The sequence below is a fragment of the Anabrus simplex genome, chromosome 5 (genome assembly GCF_040414725.1).
Source record: "Anabrus simplex isolate iqAnaSimp1 chromosome 5, ASM4041472v1, whole genome shotgun sequence".
Classification (NCBI taxonomy): Eukaryota; Metazoa; Arthropoda; class Insecta; order Orthoptera; family Tettigoniidae; genus Anabrus; species Anabrus simplex.
Window position 1 is genome coordinate 170,406,221 of NC_090269.1, and position 20,123 is coordinate 170,426,343.

At 41.2% G+C, this 20,123-nt stretch overlaps 1 protein-coding gene across 3 annotated transcripts in view; it reads left to right on the forward strand.

Annotated features, from left to right (window-relative positions):
- Mctp (multiple C2 domain and transmembrane region protein) overlaps nt 1-20,123 on the forward strand; it is a 1,410,470-nt gene that overhangs the window by 1,339,423 nt on the left and 50,924 nt on the right. For all 3 annotated transcript variants that reach the window (XM_068227784.1, XM_067148395.2, XM_067148396.2), the window contains one exon: nt 8,137-8,243. In XM_068227784.1, coding sequence (XP_068083885.1) covers nt 8,137-8,243 — 107 coding nt within the window. The remainder of the gene's footprint in view (nt 1-8,136; nt 8,244-20,123) is intronic.

Below are 20,123 nucleotides of genomic sequence, written 5' to 3' on the forward strand. Positions count from 1 at the left end.
TGTGATTTATTGCGCCTTTAAATAACACAGGTACCCATAATAATACGATCAAATTAACAGGTTATGTCACGTGCTGTGTAATGTAAAAAAGTTAAATGAACACTGTAAACCATCATTGAAAACTTTGATATGGAAATTAACTTTCGAGGTGGAACAGTTATACTTAAGTACTAAACTTCTAGCTAATATCATGTATATTGACTTCATGGCTGAATCGGTTAAGGGCTGGAGCAAATGGTGTGTGAGTATAGTAGAGTGTAGTAGTTCGAAACCAATATGAGACAAATTTTTTGAACTACAGAAGTGCTCCATTTTAGCGGGGATAAGATAATAATCAATATATTTTTGCTAGTCCGCCTCTGTGGTGTACTGGTTATTGTAATAAGATGCCACTTCCAGAGACCCAGATTCGATTCTGCCACGAAATTTGAAAAGTGGTACGAGGACAGAATGGGGTCCTCTCAGCCTCGGGAGGTCAACTGAGTAGAGGAGGGTTCGATTCCCACCTCAGCCATCCTGGAAGTGGTTTTCCTTAGTTTCCCACTTCTCCTCCAGGCAAATGCCAGGATGGCACCTAACTTAAGGCCACGTCCACTTCCTTCCCTCTTCCTTGTCTATCCCCTCCAATCTTCCCATCTCCCCACAAGGCCTCTGTTCAGCATAGCAGATGAGGCTGCCTGGATGCGGTACTGGTCCTCCTCCCCAGTTGTATCCACTGATCGCCCGTCACACGCTCCAGGACACTGCCCTTGAGGCGGTAGAGGTGGAAACCCTTGCTGAGTCTGAGGGAAACACTGACCCTAGAAGGTAAACGGATTAAAAAAGAAAGAAAGAAGGAAGAAGGAAGAATATTTTTGCTATTAGTTTTAAGGGATGCACTCTGATTTGGCGTCTTTCCCGTAAGGATGGGTGGGGAAAGGATTGGGAAGGAAATCGGTCTTGGTCTTTTACTAAGGTACCATCCTGGCATTTGCCTGGTAGTGAAAATGGAAAACCGAGGAAAACCATTTTCAGGATGGCCAGCATGCGATTCATGTGCCCAAACTCCTGACTCCAAAACACACAAATACTAATCGACATCTACCAGGTAAGATCACAACTCTTATTAATTTCCTCACATTGTATTCCTATGAAGAGTAGGCTGCACTGAACTGTTGTTAATTTATGGAAAAAGCATGATCGAATTAATATGTATGCCACGTGCTCCGTAATGGTACACTATAGTGGTCAACATTTCAAACACTTGTTACTCTGAATATGTAGAGTACCCTACTTCTATCTACAAACCATCACATCGTAGTCCAACCTGGTAATGCACCAAAAAAAGTTAACTCTTTCGGACAGAATGATATGCGGCCGTATTACAGTCACTGTAAGCGGCGTTAATCAAAAAAATAAATAGTCTACCACCTAAAATTAAAATTCAGGAAACTCAATCGTCAAAAATTACCAGTGTTTCGCCCAGAGTGCGGCATGGGCTCATCAGTTGGATACCGCACCTTTTCCAAGACACTGGCCGGCTAGCACGCCGGTAGCAACCACTGCAAGCCATATATGTGATAAGCACAATGCAGTGCCGACGTACTAGGGGAGAATTGGATCTCCATTTGCTATATTGCCCTCCCGGGCTAGCATGACCAAAAAATGGCTTCCGATTGAGATAGCTAAAATTAAAATTCAGGAAACTCAATCGTCAAAAATTACCAGTGTTTCGCCCAGAGTGCAGCATGGGCTCATCAGTTGGATACCGCACCTTTTCCAAGACACTGGCCGGCTAGCACGCTGGTAGCGACCACTGCAAGCCATACATGTGATAAGCACAATGCAGTGCCGACGTAGTAGGGGAGAATTGCATCTCCTCTACCACCTGTCATTCGAACCTACTACCACACAGCTTGGCTGATGCAACACCAGTGATGTGTGGTTTAGCCATCTTAGCTACTGCGACCCTTGGTGCATTGCTAGCACATCGTAGTCTTTATAGACAACTACCTGTCCAAACGTAAGATAGTGTTATTCACAGATGTGTTCGTTTTCCACATTCATTATAATTCAAGCATAGCGTATCGAAGAGGAAGTGTGACGTCTTCACGAGTTACCGTGGACCGCCGCACAGATGGCACTGCCATCCACAGTGATGTCTGAGCGAGAGGATAACAGAGGCATTATCGGGACTACTACTTCAAAATCTACTAAGAAACTCAAGCATGCAACTTACGTTTGAAAACGATTTCATCTTCTGGACACTTTGGAATATTTCCTGGATGATTTCGCTGCCTTCAAAGTAACCAGCTCCCTTCTTATCTCCTTCGTGCGGAAGAAGAATCGACATTTCAAGTAGTGAAATACGAGTTTTGGTAGCAAACACAGCACATGATCTTCACAGCACCCCAACTGCGATGACTTCACTTTAATAACATCTAATTTATTGAAGCATTCGAAGAAAGTATCACCCCATAAACTATCCATACACGATAGCTTTTCCGCAACAACATTTTCCACTCGCAACAACACAATATAAACACTTTCCGACGCATACGTGAGATATGTGGCGCTTTGCATTGAGCCTTAATTTTTTTTTTGCTAGGGGCTTTACGTCACACCGACACAGATAGGTCTTATGGCAACGATGGGACAGGAAAGGCCTAGGAGTTGGAAGGAAGCAGCCATGGCCTTAATTAAGGTACAGCCCCAGCATTTGCCTGGTGTGAAAATGGGAAACCACGGAAAACCATCTTCAGGGCTGCCGATAGTGGGATTCGACCCTACTATCTCCCAGATGCAAGCTCACAGCCACGCGCCTCTACGCGCATGGCCAACTCGCCCGGTGGCCGTAATCTTTAATTAGTGTTAGGGAAGCAGGCACACTATCAGTCGGTTTGCCGAAAAGGAAAGGACGACATAAATCACACTGAATCACTTTTGAAATATTCCTCACTATGTATCCGGCTAAATTATACACTAAGTACTCTTTGTTACAATTCCGCCCACTTAACTCAGGTAAACTGTTTTCCCAGTCTGGTATTTGAATGTCATTTTCGATGTTCACAATTTTTTCCCTGATTTCATCTACAGCTTGTGTCTTCACTGCACAATTTTTACTTTCAATTTCTCTTGCAAGAATACACATTTGATTAACAAGAGACGTCTGTACTCACAGTTTCCGCCAGGCGATAAGGCAAGTTTAGACGGTACGTAAATAGACTGCGACATGTGTAAATGTAGAAAGTCAGTAGTGGACGGATGATCATCACAACTTAGTGATCGCAGGATACCGAAATGACGTTCTAGGGGATCTTGATAAAATTTTCCTGTCAAAACATAGCTAAAATTGTGTTCCCACAAATATTCAGACACTTCTAAGGTACTTTCCATGGTAACTCATAAGGACTCCAGTGTCCTTTGTAAAGCGAATGAATTTTGAGTATCTCTGAGAACATTCTGCCATTTAATTAATGTTTCATGTGCCTGTGATCCTTTATACAGTGCTTGAGTGGGAATAGACAAATTTAATGCGTCAATCAGACAGTTTAAATCGCTTGTGAAAATTTCCGTTTGTTTACTGTCTTCTAAACCCTGTGTTTTAATACCCCGATAGAAAAGCTGTACCATTAGCGACTGATCTACTGAATAGTTGAAATGCCAGTCTTACATTCATTTGCTGAAACGAATTAGGATCCAAGTGGGCAGAGGTCAGTTTGTAGCAAACTTTCAATCTGGAAAATTCAGGAGACGAGTCCCATTCGTAAACTTTTCTGTAGAATGAATAATCAACAATATTGCCATTATAATTAACCTGTCCTTTGTCGTGAAAATGATTTCTTACACATTTAAATATATGTGGTGCGTCTGAAAATGCCCTTAATTTTCTGTTGGAGTCAGCTGGATTGGAAATATAACACTTCAGATTATTTATGTTACCAGATATTCCTAAGCATTTCCACAACATTTTATTCGACTGGCTACCATCCGATGTGAAACCAATGATTCGGACACCTACTTGCTCTAATTGTATGATGACTTGAATGAGAATGTTTGCAATTATATCACCAGGGGTGCCATTCTGGCTAGCATATATTGCTATGGGTTGTACCCAGTTATATAGAAAAGGAACAAACATAAAAACTAGAGCATGATTTGCCAACTGACCCTTGCTTTTATCTTCAGTAAATTTCCCCAAATCAACAAAACCATTCACTTGCAATGATTCCGAGTTAAAGCGAATTTCTTCTCGTAACTTCACCTCATCAAATATCAACATCCCTAAGCATTCATGTTCCTCCTTTCCATTTAAAAAATCTGCTATGGCAGCGGTAGCATGCTCATTTATGCTGTACGAACATTTTAGGCCCTTCACCAAATTTCTCAAGTGGGATTCAGAAGGCAAAGGCAGCAAATCATGATTTAAACAGTGCCGATAACCCTTGAGAGACTTTATTTTTAAAAGAAGTGCATCAAGAAGAAATTCATCACTATATCTCATTCCTTTTTACTTTTCGCTTGACATTTCTATAACATTGTATCGACTATAATTTTCTGTTTTTTGCTGAGAGAACCAAATTGTTTTGACTCAGTGGAATTTCTCTTTGATTTTATATCAGAAATGTCTTTTTCAAGCAAATTGAGTTGATTTTGCGTTCTAATGAAATTACGTTTCTGATTCTTTAATCTCCTCTTTAATAGCGCAATTGTTTTCCTAGCATCTGCGACATTAGAGCTATCTTCAACTACTGAGCATACAGGTTGATCACTATCACTGATATTTATGATCTGTTCAGGGCTTTTATTAGAGAAATCTCTTTGTGTGGATTGCTTATTCGTGGGGGAGTTGCGTTTCTTAACTGCCTTAGAAATATACTTGGGTAGATTAGGAAATATGTGAGGAAATGCTTCTGGTTTTAATTTCCAGCGCTGTCTTGGTATCTCTACTCTTTCACCATTCGTACTCTTTCACCGTAAACGAGTCTACTTTTACTAGAAAGTCATCGCAAAAATGAATGTCACAAACGAAACAGTTATGAGTTAATTTTCGATCTTTTCTTTGGATAGCCTTCTCCCATTTTAGTAAAACACCACTCTCTTTAGGGGACCTAAAGAAATGCCTACCTGAAGACGATCGGTCATATCCAGATCTGCAGCCGGGTACAAAACACGAGGGCATGATGTGATAGTTTCCTCCCGCACTGATATACGTTGCCTTATAGCACAATAGCGACAAAGACCGAGGTATTTAAAACATAACACTTCTCACACAACTCAATCGTGAATTCACTAATAACGCAAACTGTCGAAACATCTCTGACAGCGACAATAATAAGCAATAAAAATTACTACATCTGAAGGCAAATATAATACGGGCTAATGGCCAAGGGTCTCTGTTGATATTGCAATCGCCTGTGCTGCCACCAAGCGGGTGTCCCACCAACCTCTTGAGCTCTCTTACGGGCGAACGGAGAAGATGTCGCACTTCCTCTTCGATACGCTATGATTCAAGTAAAAGAAATAACACTGCCATTAATGATTTCTACCATATTGGAGAGCATTATATAAATGGTACAGTTGTACTAAGTCCATAAAGAAACGGATACTAATGTTTTTCAGATAACTATGATATACGTATTCGTTGGGTTACCTACCTCCGAAAAAAATAAGGAGCTGGTGAACCACCCAGTATATAAATAACCTCATGCTTACAAACACAACTTTAGTTAATACCCTGAATTTTACACTGGATAAGCTGATCGATATTAAGTACAGATGTTAAGTACAGAACAGAAATGGCCAACCTATTTAGTATGGGTTGAAGAGATTTTAAGTAGAGAACAAAAATGGCGAACTGGACAACAGTGGGATCTGAACCCACAACCTCCTGATTTTGCGTCGATTGCTCTACCAATTGAGCTATGGTGGCTTAGGCCTCTTTGTTCTGTTGGAAAGGATCTAAGCTACAGGTCTGGCACTACTACCATAACACTGTAGAGTACATTTAAGTCGCCTGTTGAGGGCCAAGTTAATGAATAGTGAATTTTCACGACCGCACTGCATTCGAAATCTACTTTCAATCCATTAGGTCGTGTTATGTACATTTAGTATGTGTTGAATTGCTGTTAAGTACAGAACAAAAATGGCCAACTGGACACCAGTGGGATCCGAACCCACAACCTCCTGATTTCGCGTCTGTTGCTCTACCAATTGAGCTGTGGTGGCCCAGGTCATCTTTTATCTGTTGGAAAGGATCTAAGCTACAGGCCGGCACTATTACCATCACACTAGAGTGCGTTTAAGTCACCCGTTGAGGGCCAAGTCAATGAATATTGAATTTTCACAACCGCATTGTAATCGAAATGTACTTTCAACCTATTAGGTCGTGTTACGTATATTTAGTACATGTTGAAGAGATGTTAAGTACAGAACAGAAATGGCCAACTGGACACCAGTGGGATCCGAACCCACAAACTCCCTATTTTGCGTCGGTTGCTCTACCAATTGAGCTATGGTGGTCCAGGTCATCTTTGTTCTGTTGGAAAGGATGTAAGCTACAGGTCTGGCACTACTGCCATTACACTGTAGAGTGTGTTTAAGTAGCCCGTTGAGGGCCAAGTCAATGAATATTGAAATTTCACAACTGCATTGTAATCAAAATCTACTTTCAACCTATTAGGTCGTATTATACATTTAGTACGTGTTGAAGAAATGTTAAGTACAGAACAAAAATGGCCAACTGGACACCAGTGGGATCCGAACACAACCTCCCGATTTCACGTCAGTTGCTCTACGAATACTTTTATTTATTGTAACCTTAAAAACAATTACATATATTTCATGAAACTAGTTTCAGTATTGCTAGAGACCATCATCAGTCAAAATTACATTAAGGCAAGGCATGAATTACAGATAAAATTTAAGAAGTAAGCATGGGTTTTTGAAATTCAGTGCACGTCAAGTAAAGATTTGGATGTTAAAACACTTATCACAATTACATATCTTGTGTAAGTTCTCAGGTTTTTTTTTTTTTTAATTTGAAGAATGCATTTCACAGAAGACCAGGTGAAACACTTAAAATACTAGCACTTGAAGAATCTTCTAGAATTCAGTTCAGCTGAAACAAATGTGAATAGAATAATGTTGATTTTGACTGATGATGGTCTCTAGCAACACCGAAACTAGTTTAATGAAATATATGTACCGTAACCTTTTTAAGGTTACAATAAATAGTATAAATAGGTGGAAACCTTTAGCTTTTCAATATCGAATAATATGAAATTTATTACCTATGTGTTAAAAGTGTTTTATGAAGTAAAGTTGGTGTAGCTCTTTGCAATTGTTACATAATAGTTGTAATATATTGAAGAAATTAAGTATGCCAAGTTGACATCTAAAGGGTACTCCTTAATCTGACAATGTACAATTTATGCTTAATGGAAAGCAACTGACGAGTGTCAGATCAAGTCATATATGGAGAGAGAAAAATGCAAGGGAGCACATAAATGGATAAAAACAATGTTAAGTGAGATGAGGAAACAATAGAGAGAGAAAGTGGAGACAAGAACAAATATGAAAACTCCAGAAGACAAGGACTATCTTCATATCGTCTTACTCAATCATCTTCAAATAGATAGTCTTTCTCCTCATCAGTCCCATTTCTTCTCAGCCCCTGACAAACTCATTCTTGCGACCTAGCTTCATCAGGTGGGCGAGCATCAATGAGGGGCCAGCTCAATGTGATTACTTCATACTTTGGTAAGGACCACAATAACTGCTATTTATTTATAACCTCCTTAACTAGCAAAGGAAAAATCATACCACTAGTGTTTATCAAATGTTAAATTACTGTTTTAGAACTTGAAGAATAATTGGTCCTCCTTTAAATGTAAAAATAAGTCTGTTGCTACATTTATAGACCAGTAGAAACTTCACCTTTCACTTTCTTCTTCTGTTCTGTTTATAAGTGTGTATGGTAGACTAGGAAATTTCTCAAGAATATAAATATGCCAAAGTTTAAAGTTACTTTATATCAGCTGGCTAACTTCATCCATCTCAACCCAAGTTCTTTTTCATATAAGTTGGTTTGGGCTTTAAATGTTTAGAATAACCATGAGATGTGTGATTTACTTCTTTTTCTTTTCCCCTCATTAGGAAGAGAAGAAAAGTCTGAAAGAGAGGTTGCAGGCCATTCAAGAGGTGACTCAGAGTGTACAGAACTCCATTGGCTACATTGCTTCTCTTGGAGAGAGTATAAAGAAGTAAGTTCTCCTGTTAAATTTATCTTTTTAAAAGATATTTTTATGTTCTTTGTATACATTGCTTTAAATGTCCGGCTCCATGGCTAAATGGTTAGCATGCTGGCCTTTGGTCCAGAGGGTCCCGGGTTTGATTCCCGACCAGGTCGGAGATTTTAAGCTTAAATGGTTAATTCCCTTGGCTCGGGGACTGGGTGTTTGTGCTGTCCCCAGCATCCCTGCAACTCACGCACCACACATAACACTATCCTCCACCACAATAACACGCAGTTATCTACTCATGGCAGATGCCGCCCACCCTCATCGGAGGGTCTGCCTTACAAGGGCTGCACCTGGCTAGAAATAGCCACACGAAATTATTATTCTTGTTGCTTTAAATTTTTAATAAAATTGTGCTGTAGACTACTCAATATGTGATCACTATTGAATCACGTATAAGGGCTGTAAATAAAGTAGTGACAATGTTGATACAATGCATTACATTCCTTCAGTGTAGTCGCCCACCTCTTGCCAAATGTCGGAAAGCCATAGGGGACCACTGATGACAGCGACAGAGCACCTTACTGCATGGAGTACAGACGTCAGGAAATTGGCGGCCTCAGAGGGATTCCTTCAACTTCGGAAAAAGGTCCAAGTCACAAAGACTCGTGTCTGGTGACCTGCGTGGTGCAAATCCGCAGTCTTATTCTGACCCGCACGGTTTGCCTTGACCTATTGTGCAACCATCCTATACAGTAATGCATTCTCCTCGCAGGCTTCACTTAATGCAGGATAACATTCTGACGCATTTTTGCCATCGACAACCTCGACTTTAATCAACGAACGCTCATCACCTTTTGAAACCTGTTTTAGAGCAGTGAAATCAACTCTCTTCATTTCAATGCCACACAGCATCAACTCTCCCAACTGGATGTCCATCACATGCACACTAGTCAACGACAGCAGCGCCACCTGACCGCTCCCATATCCTATTTTCACATGCCAGATTTCCTGCAAGTGTCTGGACTACATTGCTACTACTTTATTTACAACCCTCGCATAAGAACAAGAAATTTGTAGGTAAGAAGAGACTTGATTCACCTGGTGCAATAAGGCCCTGCATTTCTTGTGGTATTAAGTAACTTTGGCTACCTCTAAATCCTCTTGTTTTTATTCTAATAACTAGCAAATTAGAGCTGTTTAAAATATGCCCAAGAGAATTCAGAATTTCACACATATTTTTATTAATAGAAAGATTTACAGTCGTTAACTGTTTAGTTTATGTTAAACAGACTTTGTCAGTAGCCTCCATGGTGTGCTGTGTTTGAGTTTCCAGTCCACAGACTGGTTTGATGGAGTTCTCCACACCACCCTATCCTATGTATGTAATTACTGCATCCTACATCCGCTCTAATCTGCTTGTCATATTCATACCTTTGTACACCCCTACCATTCCTACCAACTTCACTTCCCTCCAAAATCAACAGAACAAGTCCTGGGTCTCTTAAGATGTGTCCTCTCATTCTATCTTTTCTTCTCGTCAAATTTAGCCTAATTGATCTCTTCCCACTATTTTGATTCAGTATCTCTTCATTCATGATTCGATCTACCCAGCTCACATTCAGCATTCCTCTGAAACCCCCCACCCCCCTGGCACTACAGCCCCTGAAGGACCTTGGCCTACCAAGCGACCGCTGCTCAGCCCGAAGGCCTGCAGATGACGAGGTGTCATGTGGTCAGCACGACAAATTATCTCGGCCATTATTCTTGGCTTTCTAGACCGAGGCCACTATCTGACTGTCAGATAGCTCCTCAATTCTAATCACGTAGGCTGAGTGGACCTCGAACCAGCCCTCAGGTCCAGGTAAAAGTCCGTGACCTGGCTGGGAATCGAACCCCGGCCTCCGGGCTGGCATTCCTCTGTAACACCATATTTCAAAAGCTTATATTCTCTTTCTTTCTGAGCTAGTTATCATCCATGTTTCACTTCCATACAATGCCACGCTCCACACAAAAATCTTCAAAAACATCTTTCTAATCCCTTTAACAATGTTCAAAGTGAGCATATTTCTTTTCTTAAGAAAGGCCTTCCTTCTTGTTGCTAGTCTGCATTTTATGTCCTCCTTACTTCTGGTATTGTTAGTTATTTTACTACTCAAGTAACAATAAAAATCTACCTCATTTAAGACTTCATTTCCTAATCAAATACTTCCTGCATTGCCTGACCTTGTTTGACTGCACTCCATTACCTTTGTTTTGGACTTATTTATTTTCACCTTGTACTCCTTCCCTAAGACTCTGTCCATACCATTCAGCAATTTCTCCAGATCTTCTGCAGTTTCAGATAAAATAACAAAATCATTGGCAAATCTCAGGGTTTTGATTTCTTCTCCTTGGATTCCAATTCCTTTTCCAAATTCTTCTTTGATTTCCTTTACTGCCTGTTTTGAAAAGGAGGGGGAACCAACTGCAGCCTTGCCTCACTCCTTTCTGGATTGGTGCTTCTTTTTCAAAGCCATCGATTCTTATCACTGCAGAGTGATTTTTGTATAGATTGTAGATAATTCTTCTTTCTCGGTATCTAATCCCGATCATCTTCAGAATCTCGAACAGCTTGGCTCAATGCCTTTTCTAGATCTACAAATGCTATGTATGTGGGCTTGTCGTTCTTAATTCGATCCTCTAAGATCAGATGTAGATTCATGTGTCTGTACATTTCTTCTGAAGTTAAACTGAATTTCTTCCAACTCAGTTTTAACTTGTCTTTCAATTATTCTGTAAATAATAGATGTTAAAATTTTGCAGGCATGAGATATTAAACTAAGGCTGCATTAGTTTTCACACTTGTCAGCATCTTCTTTCTTGGTAATAGGTATAACATTCTGACTAATATCATATGGCACTTCCCCTGTATCATACATTTTACACACTAAATGGAATAACCTCACCATGCTGGATTTTCCGAAGACAGTCATAAATGTTGAAGGTATGTTATCAATTCCAGGTGCCTTGTTCCTATTTAGGTCTCTCAAAGATCTGTCAAATTCTGACCTGAAAATTGGGTCCCCCATTTCATCACAATTTACATTTTCTTGCTCTGGAATTACATCATCTACTTTTTACCTTTATATAACTGTTGGATATATTCCTGTCATCTTTCTGCCTTGCCTTATTTTACTAGAAGTGGTTTCCTATCTGAGCTCTTAATATTCATATACCTAGTTATCCTTTCTACAAAGGTTTCCATGATTTTCGCTGTATGTAGCATCTACATTTGCTAGGACCATACAGCCTTCAACATCCTTGCACTTCTCTTTCTCCCATTCTGCCATAGCTGTCCTGCACTTTCTCTCTACTTTAGGGTGACCAGATGTCCCTTATTTCTCCAAAGTCTCCCATTGTCCCAGCAAAAATTATACGGGATGCATATTGTCCTGTTTTTTGTGAACTGCTCCATATATTTTAAAATACCATGTTATTTATCACAAAGCTCTGATGTATATTTCTTATTGTTTAAGGTAATTACAGTTTGTTTGGTTGGCACTAAATGTAGCAAACCGATGAGACAGATGTATATGAAATGTAAAAATGGCAACTTACAATTTTGCATAGTGAACATAGTGAATTTGGCCGCTTCCATTTTGAATAATAATAATATTAATAATAATAATAATAATAATAATAATAATAATAATAATAATAATAATAATAATTGTACCGGGCGGTACACCTCCACGCCGCGAATTCAAATATTGCGCCAGTTGAAACCTCTCTACAGGAGAAACTCTGAACTTTCAAAACTGTATTAAATCAAAGGTTTCTCAGAAGATGTCTCTACTGTAAATTTTGAAGTGTTCTGAACGATGTCTATTTCGATTTGTATTTGTTTTCTCTGTAGCAAGAAGTGTGGACATTCTCTTCTAGATGGCACTACTTAAGAACTATAATTGTGCACCCTAGTGCGAAGTGAAGAAACTGCTTTTTTGAAGAAATTTGGTATTCATAAGTTTGTTCTTTGTTAACACTTTAGCGTCGACGTGTACATTTGCTTTTTCTGCGGTAAACTGCTGAAATGCTGTATACATTTTTCAGGTTGTTGTAGGCTACGGATGTTCGTAATTTCATTCGGAGATGATAATCAAAGACATATTTCATGTTCAAAGTTACTATTTTTGTGTCCCCCCATTGGGGTGACATATGGTTATTAGGTTGACTATGCAACAGAGAAAGCGCATGTCACCCCTACAGGGGTGACGTAGGGGTGATGGCCTTTTTACCTTTGTTGTTGTGGAACACTGTGCTCTGTACTGTGAGCTGTTGATTTACGCGCCTTTCAACGAGTTCCTTGTAATTTACAGTTTTGTGACAAGAAATTAATTCATGTTATGTGTTTCTGTGTTGAGTAAGCCATGATTACCGATAGAGAGATAGAAGAACAACTTGAAAAGGGCTCGAGTGTTGAATCAAGAGATGTTGACATTTAGGATTTGCAATGTGATGCCACCTTTTCCGAGTCAGAATTCAACAATAGTTTGTGTAGTGAGGACACTAGCAAAGATTCCGGTGCTGCATCGGGCAATGATTCAACCAAATCATCAGCCAGTGACAATTACTGGGGAACATTCCCAGGTTTGCAGAAACATTTTTTTTTATTCACACGTAGCCCTGGTTTACAATTTCATCTGAGTGCTAAATCTCAACCAGTATGTAAGAATAAAGCAATAATAGACTCCAATCCACATTATTTTCCTTGCCATTAATAATTGAATTCTGATGGTTGCGTATGTCACCCCATGGGGTGACAAATGTCAGAGAAATTCCACTGTTTGTTGCGCAATGCCCAGCGTGCTGAGAAAGGAATGGGCACTGCGCTGCACTCTATGAACGCCTTACGTGAACAAGCAATGCAATACAACAGCGAATGGTAGCGCTAGTTTCGGGCGACAGCCTGAAGTTGAAAGGCCTGGACACACTGCCGTGTCACCCCATGAGGGGTGACATACTATATTTTGTATGAGGGTCCGTCACCCCACATGGGGTGACATCGTCTTCAAAGTGTTAAATTTCTTTCAGTCATTTTTTGGGTTGGCAGTATAACCCTTCTCTTTCCGCTTGTTTTGAATTTAGCCAATTCCAAATTTCTCTAATTAATTTTTGACCAATAACGTATGTCTTCTCCGATATGGAGATGTTGCTTTAAGCTATCCAATAAAGTTGAGGGGGGTGTGGGTACTCATTCTTGAAAGGTCTCGAATGTTCCACGGGGGTATTTAAACTGCTGATTTTCTTGTCTCGGTGCCACTTCATTGACATCTTGCTTAGTGTGTGATTATGTAGCAGGGGGCAGGAAGCGCCTCTTTCTTCGGGCAGCAGTTCATCCACAAGGTAATGGCCGTTTAATAACTTTATTTCTTGCTAGCTCAGCAGTTTAACCCTCGGGGCAGGTTCGAAACTTTTCTCATGTAACCTATCTTTAAAATGTAATAGACACTTGGTAAAATTTCATCTCTTTAACTATAAATTGGGATAGAGAGTGCCTAACCCTCTCGAGCTCCCACTCATATTGTTTTGAGGTGACTACGTTATCATAACCGTTTTTCTTCTCTTCGTAATGTAATAAAGTTTTCTTATCGTGTCACCTGCTTTGTATGGGATTAGCCCTTGCGTAAGTGGCCTAGTGCCACGTAGGTTTCAAAAGTGTATTAGGAGTGCAAGCTTCGCCTCCATTCTATTTTGTATTATGGGCCAGTAACTTAACCTGATGTTTATTTTCCTCATGTAAAGGCCCTGTAGGTTGGGTATCAAATACCCCTGTTTCTTGGTGTGCCTTAAGGGCAGATAGGAATGAAGGTTGTTGTAGCCTTTGATAGGCTTGTAAAATTGAGAGCGGGTATGCTCTTTTCATCTTAACATGGTAATTAGGAGTAAGTGCTCCTCGTACTTAGGGGTTTTCTGCCCTTTAGCTATTGTGGTGGTGAGCTGAGAGCTCAGAAATTAATCTTGGGGCTTGAAGCCCAAATCTTGTAACAATTGTAATTTCTTAAATTGTTTTCTGCTACTTGGTACCTGTTACTCTGTTGTTGTTATCTGTTGATTTTGAAAAGAAAATATAACCTTTGTTAAAGTTTTAAATTAACTTTAATTTCGTAAGTTGAGACCTATTCCAGCCAGCACCTTCTTTCACCTCTGCAAATCCACAAAACATCGTAACAAGTGGTAGCAGAGCATGGTTGAATGGGTCTCAATTTAGCCCCTTTTGATGGCTAAACATTGTTTTCGTTTCGAACTCTAACAATTTTCTCAGGTGCTGGAATTTTTTTTATGTTTCTCTGCCATCATGTCCGGCTCTCGCGAGGTCCTCCATCCTTTATATTTGCATAAGGAGGAATTACTTTATGAGCTATCTATTAAAAACGTTCAATCTGGCGGCATGGTTGCGTTGGATGCCAATAAACTTAAAGATTCCCTTGATTTGCCTATTACCACCCCAACGTTGGGAGAGAAGGAAATTGACGATGCTCTCTCCACGATCAATGACAATACTACTGAGCTAGCATCTGTAGTTAGTTTTTTTGAAGAAGGGAATCCATCCCCTAATCAACTTAAACGTGTGCAAGCTCGACTATTTCATTTTTATAATAGGCTTAATGATCTATTGTCTCTCAAGTTGAGTGACATTCAGGGTAAGGAGGCTAGTGCCCTCATTGAAAACATTTCTAAATTTTCCAGTACTGTCGGTCAATTGCTATCGGGGGTAACGACTCACAAAACTGACCTGCCCATGGCAGTAAACACTGTCAGCGAGGAAACTTCTTCCAAAGGGGAAGAAAATAGAACAGCTGGCGTTACTCAAAAGACACCTGCTCATCTAGAAACCGGCCCTGATCGTCGGCCCTCAATTCCGCCTTTCTTTTTTAATAATGCTCCCTCCGAGCCTCCGCCACCCCCTAGGCAGTTACTTACTATGTCACCTGGGTTCAGTAGTTTGCCTCATCCATTAGCCATGTTACTTAGGGGTATTTCTAAGTTTTCGGTCAACTCTACCAGTGATGTAATTTCTTTTTTGAGATTTTTGGTCAAATTCCAGGATCATGCTCTAGTGTTTTCCCCCTCTGCTTCGCAAATTCTTCAAATTATATATCCATACGCCATAGGGGTCCTCTTGGACAAGATTGTTAGGGCAATAGCAGAACAGTCATCGATTGAAGACTTTCATGCACACCTCCTCGCCAATTTCATTCCTGCTCATGCGAGGTCATCTCTGATTCAGAAATACTATTATCGAGTACAGAGACTGGATGAAAATCTTGCGGCTTTCATACAAGACATCAAATTCTATACCAGGGTGTTTGCTTTTCATTTTCCAGAAGATCAAATTGTTCATGCTATTGTGGAAGGTATATCACCATCCTATAGGTCATATCTGTGTTTTGCGGTGCGCCCACAAACCTTTTCCGAGCTAGAAGCATTGTCTGTGTTAGCCGAAGGGGTTAGGTATGCGGACACACTACGTGTCGCGAGGGAGCCCCCTCCGTCATCAAGTAACTTTCGGCCTACACCTCGCCGAACCATCACCGCCCGTAAATGTTATGCTTGTGGGTCGCCTGACCATCTTCGGAACAAGTGTCCATCAATTAAATCTAGTGGGACAAGGAATGGAGCACGGTCATCCCAAGGCTGTTTTAAATGCGGCGCCTTTTCCCATATTGCCAAGAACTGCCCTAATGCTAACAGCACCCCCTCCTGCTCAAATTCGGGTACAACTTCCAACAACAAGCATAAGTGACTAGTGGCTCCGGCTGAGTCGGCAGATTCATCTTTCCAAGGCTCAGCCCAGGTTAAATCCGGCGAACGATCGGGGAAATGTCAGTCTTCTAATTTATCATTTGAAGGCCCTAAGGATTGCGGCGGATTCCCCCGCACCAGTACCTTTCCTTAAAATTGAGGTTAATAATGAGCCTGTAACTGCTCTTTTAGATTCCGGCAGTGTTTGTTCTATTATTTCGGCTGAATGGTATTCGAAATTGAAATTTTAGGCTCCTTAAATGCCAAAATTCGTATTTCTAAATTTACTTGGAAAGTTAAATTGTTTGTGGCAAAGCACTTGTCTTGCCCCATTATATTGGGAGTCGACTTCAGTCCCATACTGGTCTAGTGCTCGATCTTCAGAGCAAGTCGTGCACATTCAAATTTGCTTCTAATTGTAAAATCCCTTTACTTAAATGTAGTTCTGTGTCATTCTCATCTGTTTCGCCTACCCAGGATGAGATGTTGTTAGATCTTAGACATCTACCTGAGGAGCAGGCTGATAGTATTCGTAAGTTGTGTCAGTCATTTCCAGAGGTGGTTTCTGATAATCTTGGTGTTACTGACCTTATTGAATACAAGATTGAGGTTACGGATTCGATTCCAGTCCGGTTTCCGCCTTATAGGCTGTCTCCTCCTAAAATGAAAGCTTTGAAGGAGGTCTTCGATCAAATGTTAAAAGATGGTATTATTCGGCCCTCTAAGTCGGCGTATTCATCGCCTATTTTCCTTGTTCTGAAACCCCAAGGTGGCTTCAGGCCTGTGATTGATTATAGGGCTCTCAATCGGAAGGTGGTGTTACAATCTGTGCCCCTTCCTGACCTTCATTCTTGCTTTTCCTGGTTTCGTAAAGCTAAGTTCTTCACCATCTTGGACCTCAACCAGGCTTATAACCAGATACAATTAGCAGAGGAATCCAAGCACCTGACAGCGTTTGCCACGGATTGGAATTTGTATGAATACAACCGCGTGCCTTTCGTGCTCCCCACGGGAGCAGCTGTGCTTACGAGACTGCTGGACAGGGTCTTCTCCGACATCAAATTTGAGTACTTGTACCACTATCTCGATGATGTCGTCGTATTTTCGGAGACCTTCGAAGAACATTTAGATCATCTGAAAGAAGTTCTTAGTCGCCTTCGTAAGGCGGCGTTAACGGTGAAGTTGCCCAAAGTCGCCTTCGCTAAGCCTTCCATGTCATTCCTAGGGCATATTTTATTGCCCGATGGTGTCGCAGTGGATCATTCCAGAACACAGGCCATCCGTGATTTCAAACCTCCCAAGGATATCAAAGGTATTGCCAGGTTCATTGGTATGGTGAATTTCTTCGGGAAATTTATTCCAAATTTCGCCAATAGAGCGGCGCCCTTGAACTTACTTCGTAGGAAAGGCGTCAAATTTGAGTGGGGACCTTCTCAACAAGCCGCTTTTGAAAATCTTAAACTAGCTCTGTGTAATGCCCCTGTTCTTGCAATGCCAGATTTCTCGAAGAAATTCATCGCCCAAACCGACGCGTCGTCGTCGGCAGTTGCTGCGGTCCTTCTTCAAGAGACCGAACTAGGGAGGCGACCCATCGTCTATGGATCTAGGACTCTTTCGGCTCAAGAAGCCAAGTATTCCATCTATGAACTTGAGGGTTTGGCTGTCTTGTTTGCGCTAGAAAAGTTCCGCCTTTATCTGGAACATGTCAAGTTCGACTTGGAGACTGATAACCAAGCCTTAAGTTGGGTCTTATGTAGGCCGCGTCGTACTGGTCGTATAGCCTGGTGGGCAATCCGAATTTCTGCCTTCCAATTTGATGTTAGGCATATAAGAGATACTGAAAATGTTGTAGCAGACGGATTAAGTCGTATGTTTTCGATGATGTAGAGCCCCTTGAACAGGTTCATAGTTCTTCACCTCCCGAGTCCATACTACCTGAGGTTAATGCCATTCTGACTGATGCTCCTATGTTATTTAGGGATATTGAAAAATATCAACGTGAAGATCCAGTGCTGGCTCCCATTATGGAAACCCTTTCTTCTGGGGAACATGTTGCCCCTTATGTATTGAGGAATGGTGTTCTATGTTGCCCGTCGGGGCATGATAAGATGATGAAGGTAGTGGTTCCAGCTGTTCTTGTGCCCATGATCTTTAAGTACTATCATGAGACCCCATTGGGGGAGGGGGGCATTTAGGCATCTTCAAAACTCGTGAAAAGATCTGTGCAAGGTTCATCTGGAAAGGTATGGACGGTGAAATTCGTGGACTAGTAAAGGCTTGTAAATCTTGCTTGCTTAGTAAGCCCACCATGTCCACCAAGGTAGGCCTATTGTCTTCTCATCAAGCATCGCGCCCAATGGAACGTCTGTATATCAACTACGTCGGACCCTTTCCCCAGTCAAAGGGGAATGCCAACAAGTTCATCTTTGTATGCGTAGATGGTTTTACAAGATTTTCCTGGTTATTTCCGACTAAGCTGGCTACCGCTCAGTCCACCATCGCTTGTTTAAATTCTGTCTTTGCTTCTTTTGGTCCGTGTCAATATATTGTGTCTGATAATGCTAAAGCTTTCACCTCCAATCTCTTTCATAAATTCTGTTTTGATCTAGCCATCTCGCACGTAACAACCTCTGCATACTATCCTCAACCATCTCTGGCTGAACGGGTTAATCGTAATCTGAGGTCCGCGTTGATTGCCTATCATCATGAAGATCATTCTAGGTGGGACACGTCCCTGCATTGGTTAGCTTTTGCTTTGAATTCGGCGGTTCATGAATCCTATAAATTTACTCCAGCTTCTTTGATGTTCAAGTTTGTTCCAAACACGCTGCTCTCTAACCTTTGGTCTCTGAGTGATATTCTACCTGAGACAATAGATCCTGATAACATTAAAGATCTTTGGAAGAAGCCTAAGGCCAATCTGAAAGTGTCTCATGAAAAGGTTAGGGAAAGATATGATCATGGATGGAGACCCACCCATTTGAAGGTAAGCGACCAGGTTATGGTCAAGAATTTTGTTCCCGCGGGCAAGCTTGCCCCCAGATTTCATGGGCCGTGTATTATTTTCGATTTCCTCACTCCCGTTACCTTATTACTAAGCAATCCAGCCACCGAGAGGATATTTAGTGTTCACCTGTCGAAGGTGAAACCTGTGTAATTTCAGTGCTAACTTGCTCCGTATAATTTTGAAAGAAATCTGAAGGTTATATTTTTGGTTTCATTTTGAGGCCTTCTGCCCTTTGAATCATGTTCTTTGTATTTAAATATTCATTGTACAACCTCCCCTGTCAGTTAAACTGCTGTCCTGTCCACCTAGGCCATTACCAAGCTCCTGTCTCTTGCTCAAACACACCAGTGGCTAATTAAAATGAAATAAAAACTTCCACACCGCTGGCCCCTCATCCTCACCACAAAGAGTGTACCCTAAAATCATTATGGTCCAACAAAATTCTGCCGCCCAGATCTTTATGTTTCAGTGCCCCCGCAGCTGTGCGGCGCTGTACCGCCACTATGGTGGAGTACGGGCCCGCTCTACTCCAGTGAGGTCAACCAGTGTACGGCGAGTCGATGCCCTCATTCCGGCCAAGGCTGATGTGCGGCGCACCACCTGCTAACTGCCTGAGGACTGTAAACAATCGTCGTGTGTGCGGCGTGCTTCACCACCACTACCCCTCTCATAGTAGCGGGAGAGGTGCATCTCAGGGTACTTTAGGGGCCCGAGCGGCCTCCTCTGGACACAAGGAGTAGCGGGTGGTCTGGCCGTCAAAGTAATCGGCAACTAATGTACTTATGTAGCTACGTGGACATGCCATATCCTCAATTCCTACGTTCTTGGATTCAACATCAACATCTGGTGGACTTAGAAATTTTTTTTTTCTCTTCTTCCAAGAATTAATGTTTTCCTTTGGAATTCAACTACTACAACCACAGAGACCGTTCATCAAGAGCTACTACTAAGAAATTCCAAAACTGGATTTTATTTAATCCCACTTATATTACATAACTTCTGAGACCATCGACTACCGCAAAATTAGATTTCTCTATACTAAATTCTGCAACTCATCAGCAAAACTTGGACCTTTTTCTAACAATTTTTTGTTTTCTCCTGTGTCACCCCTT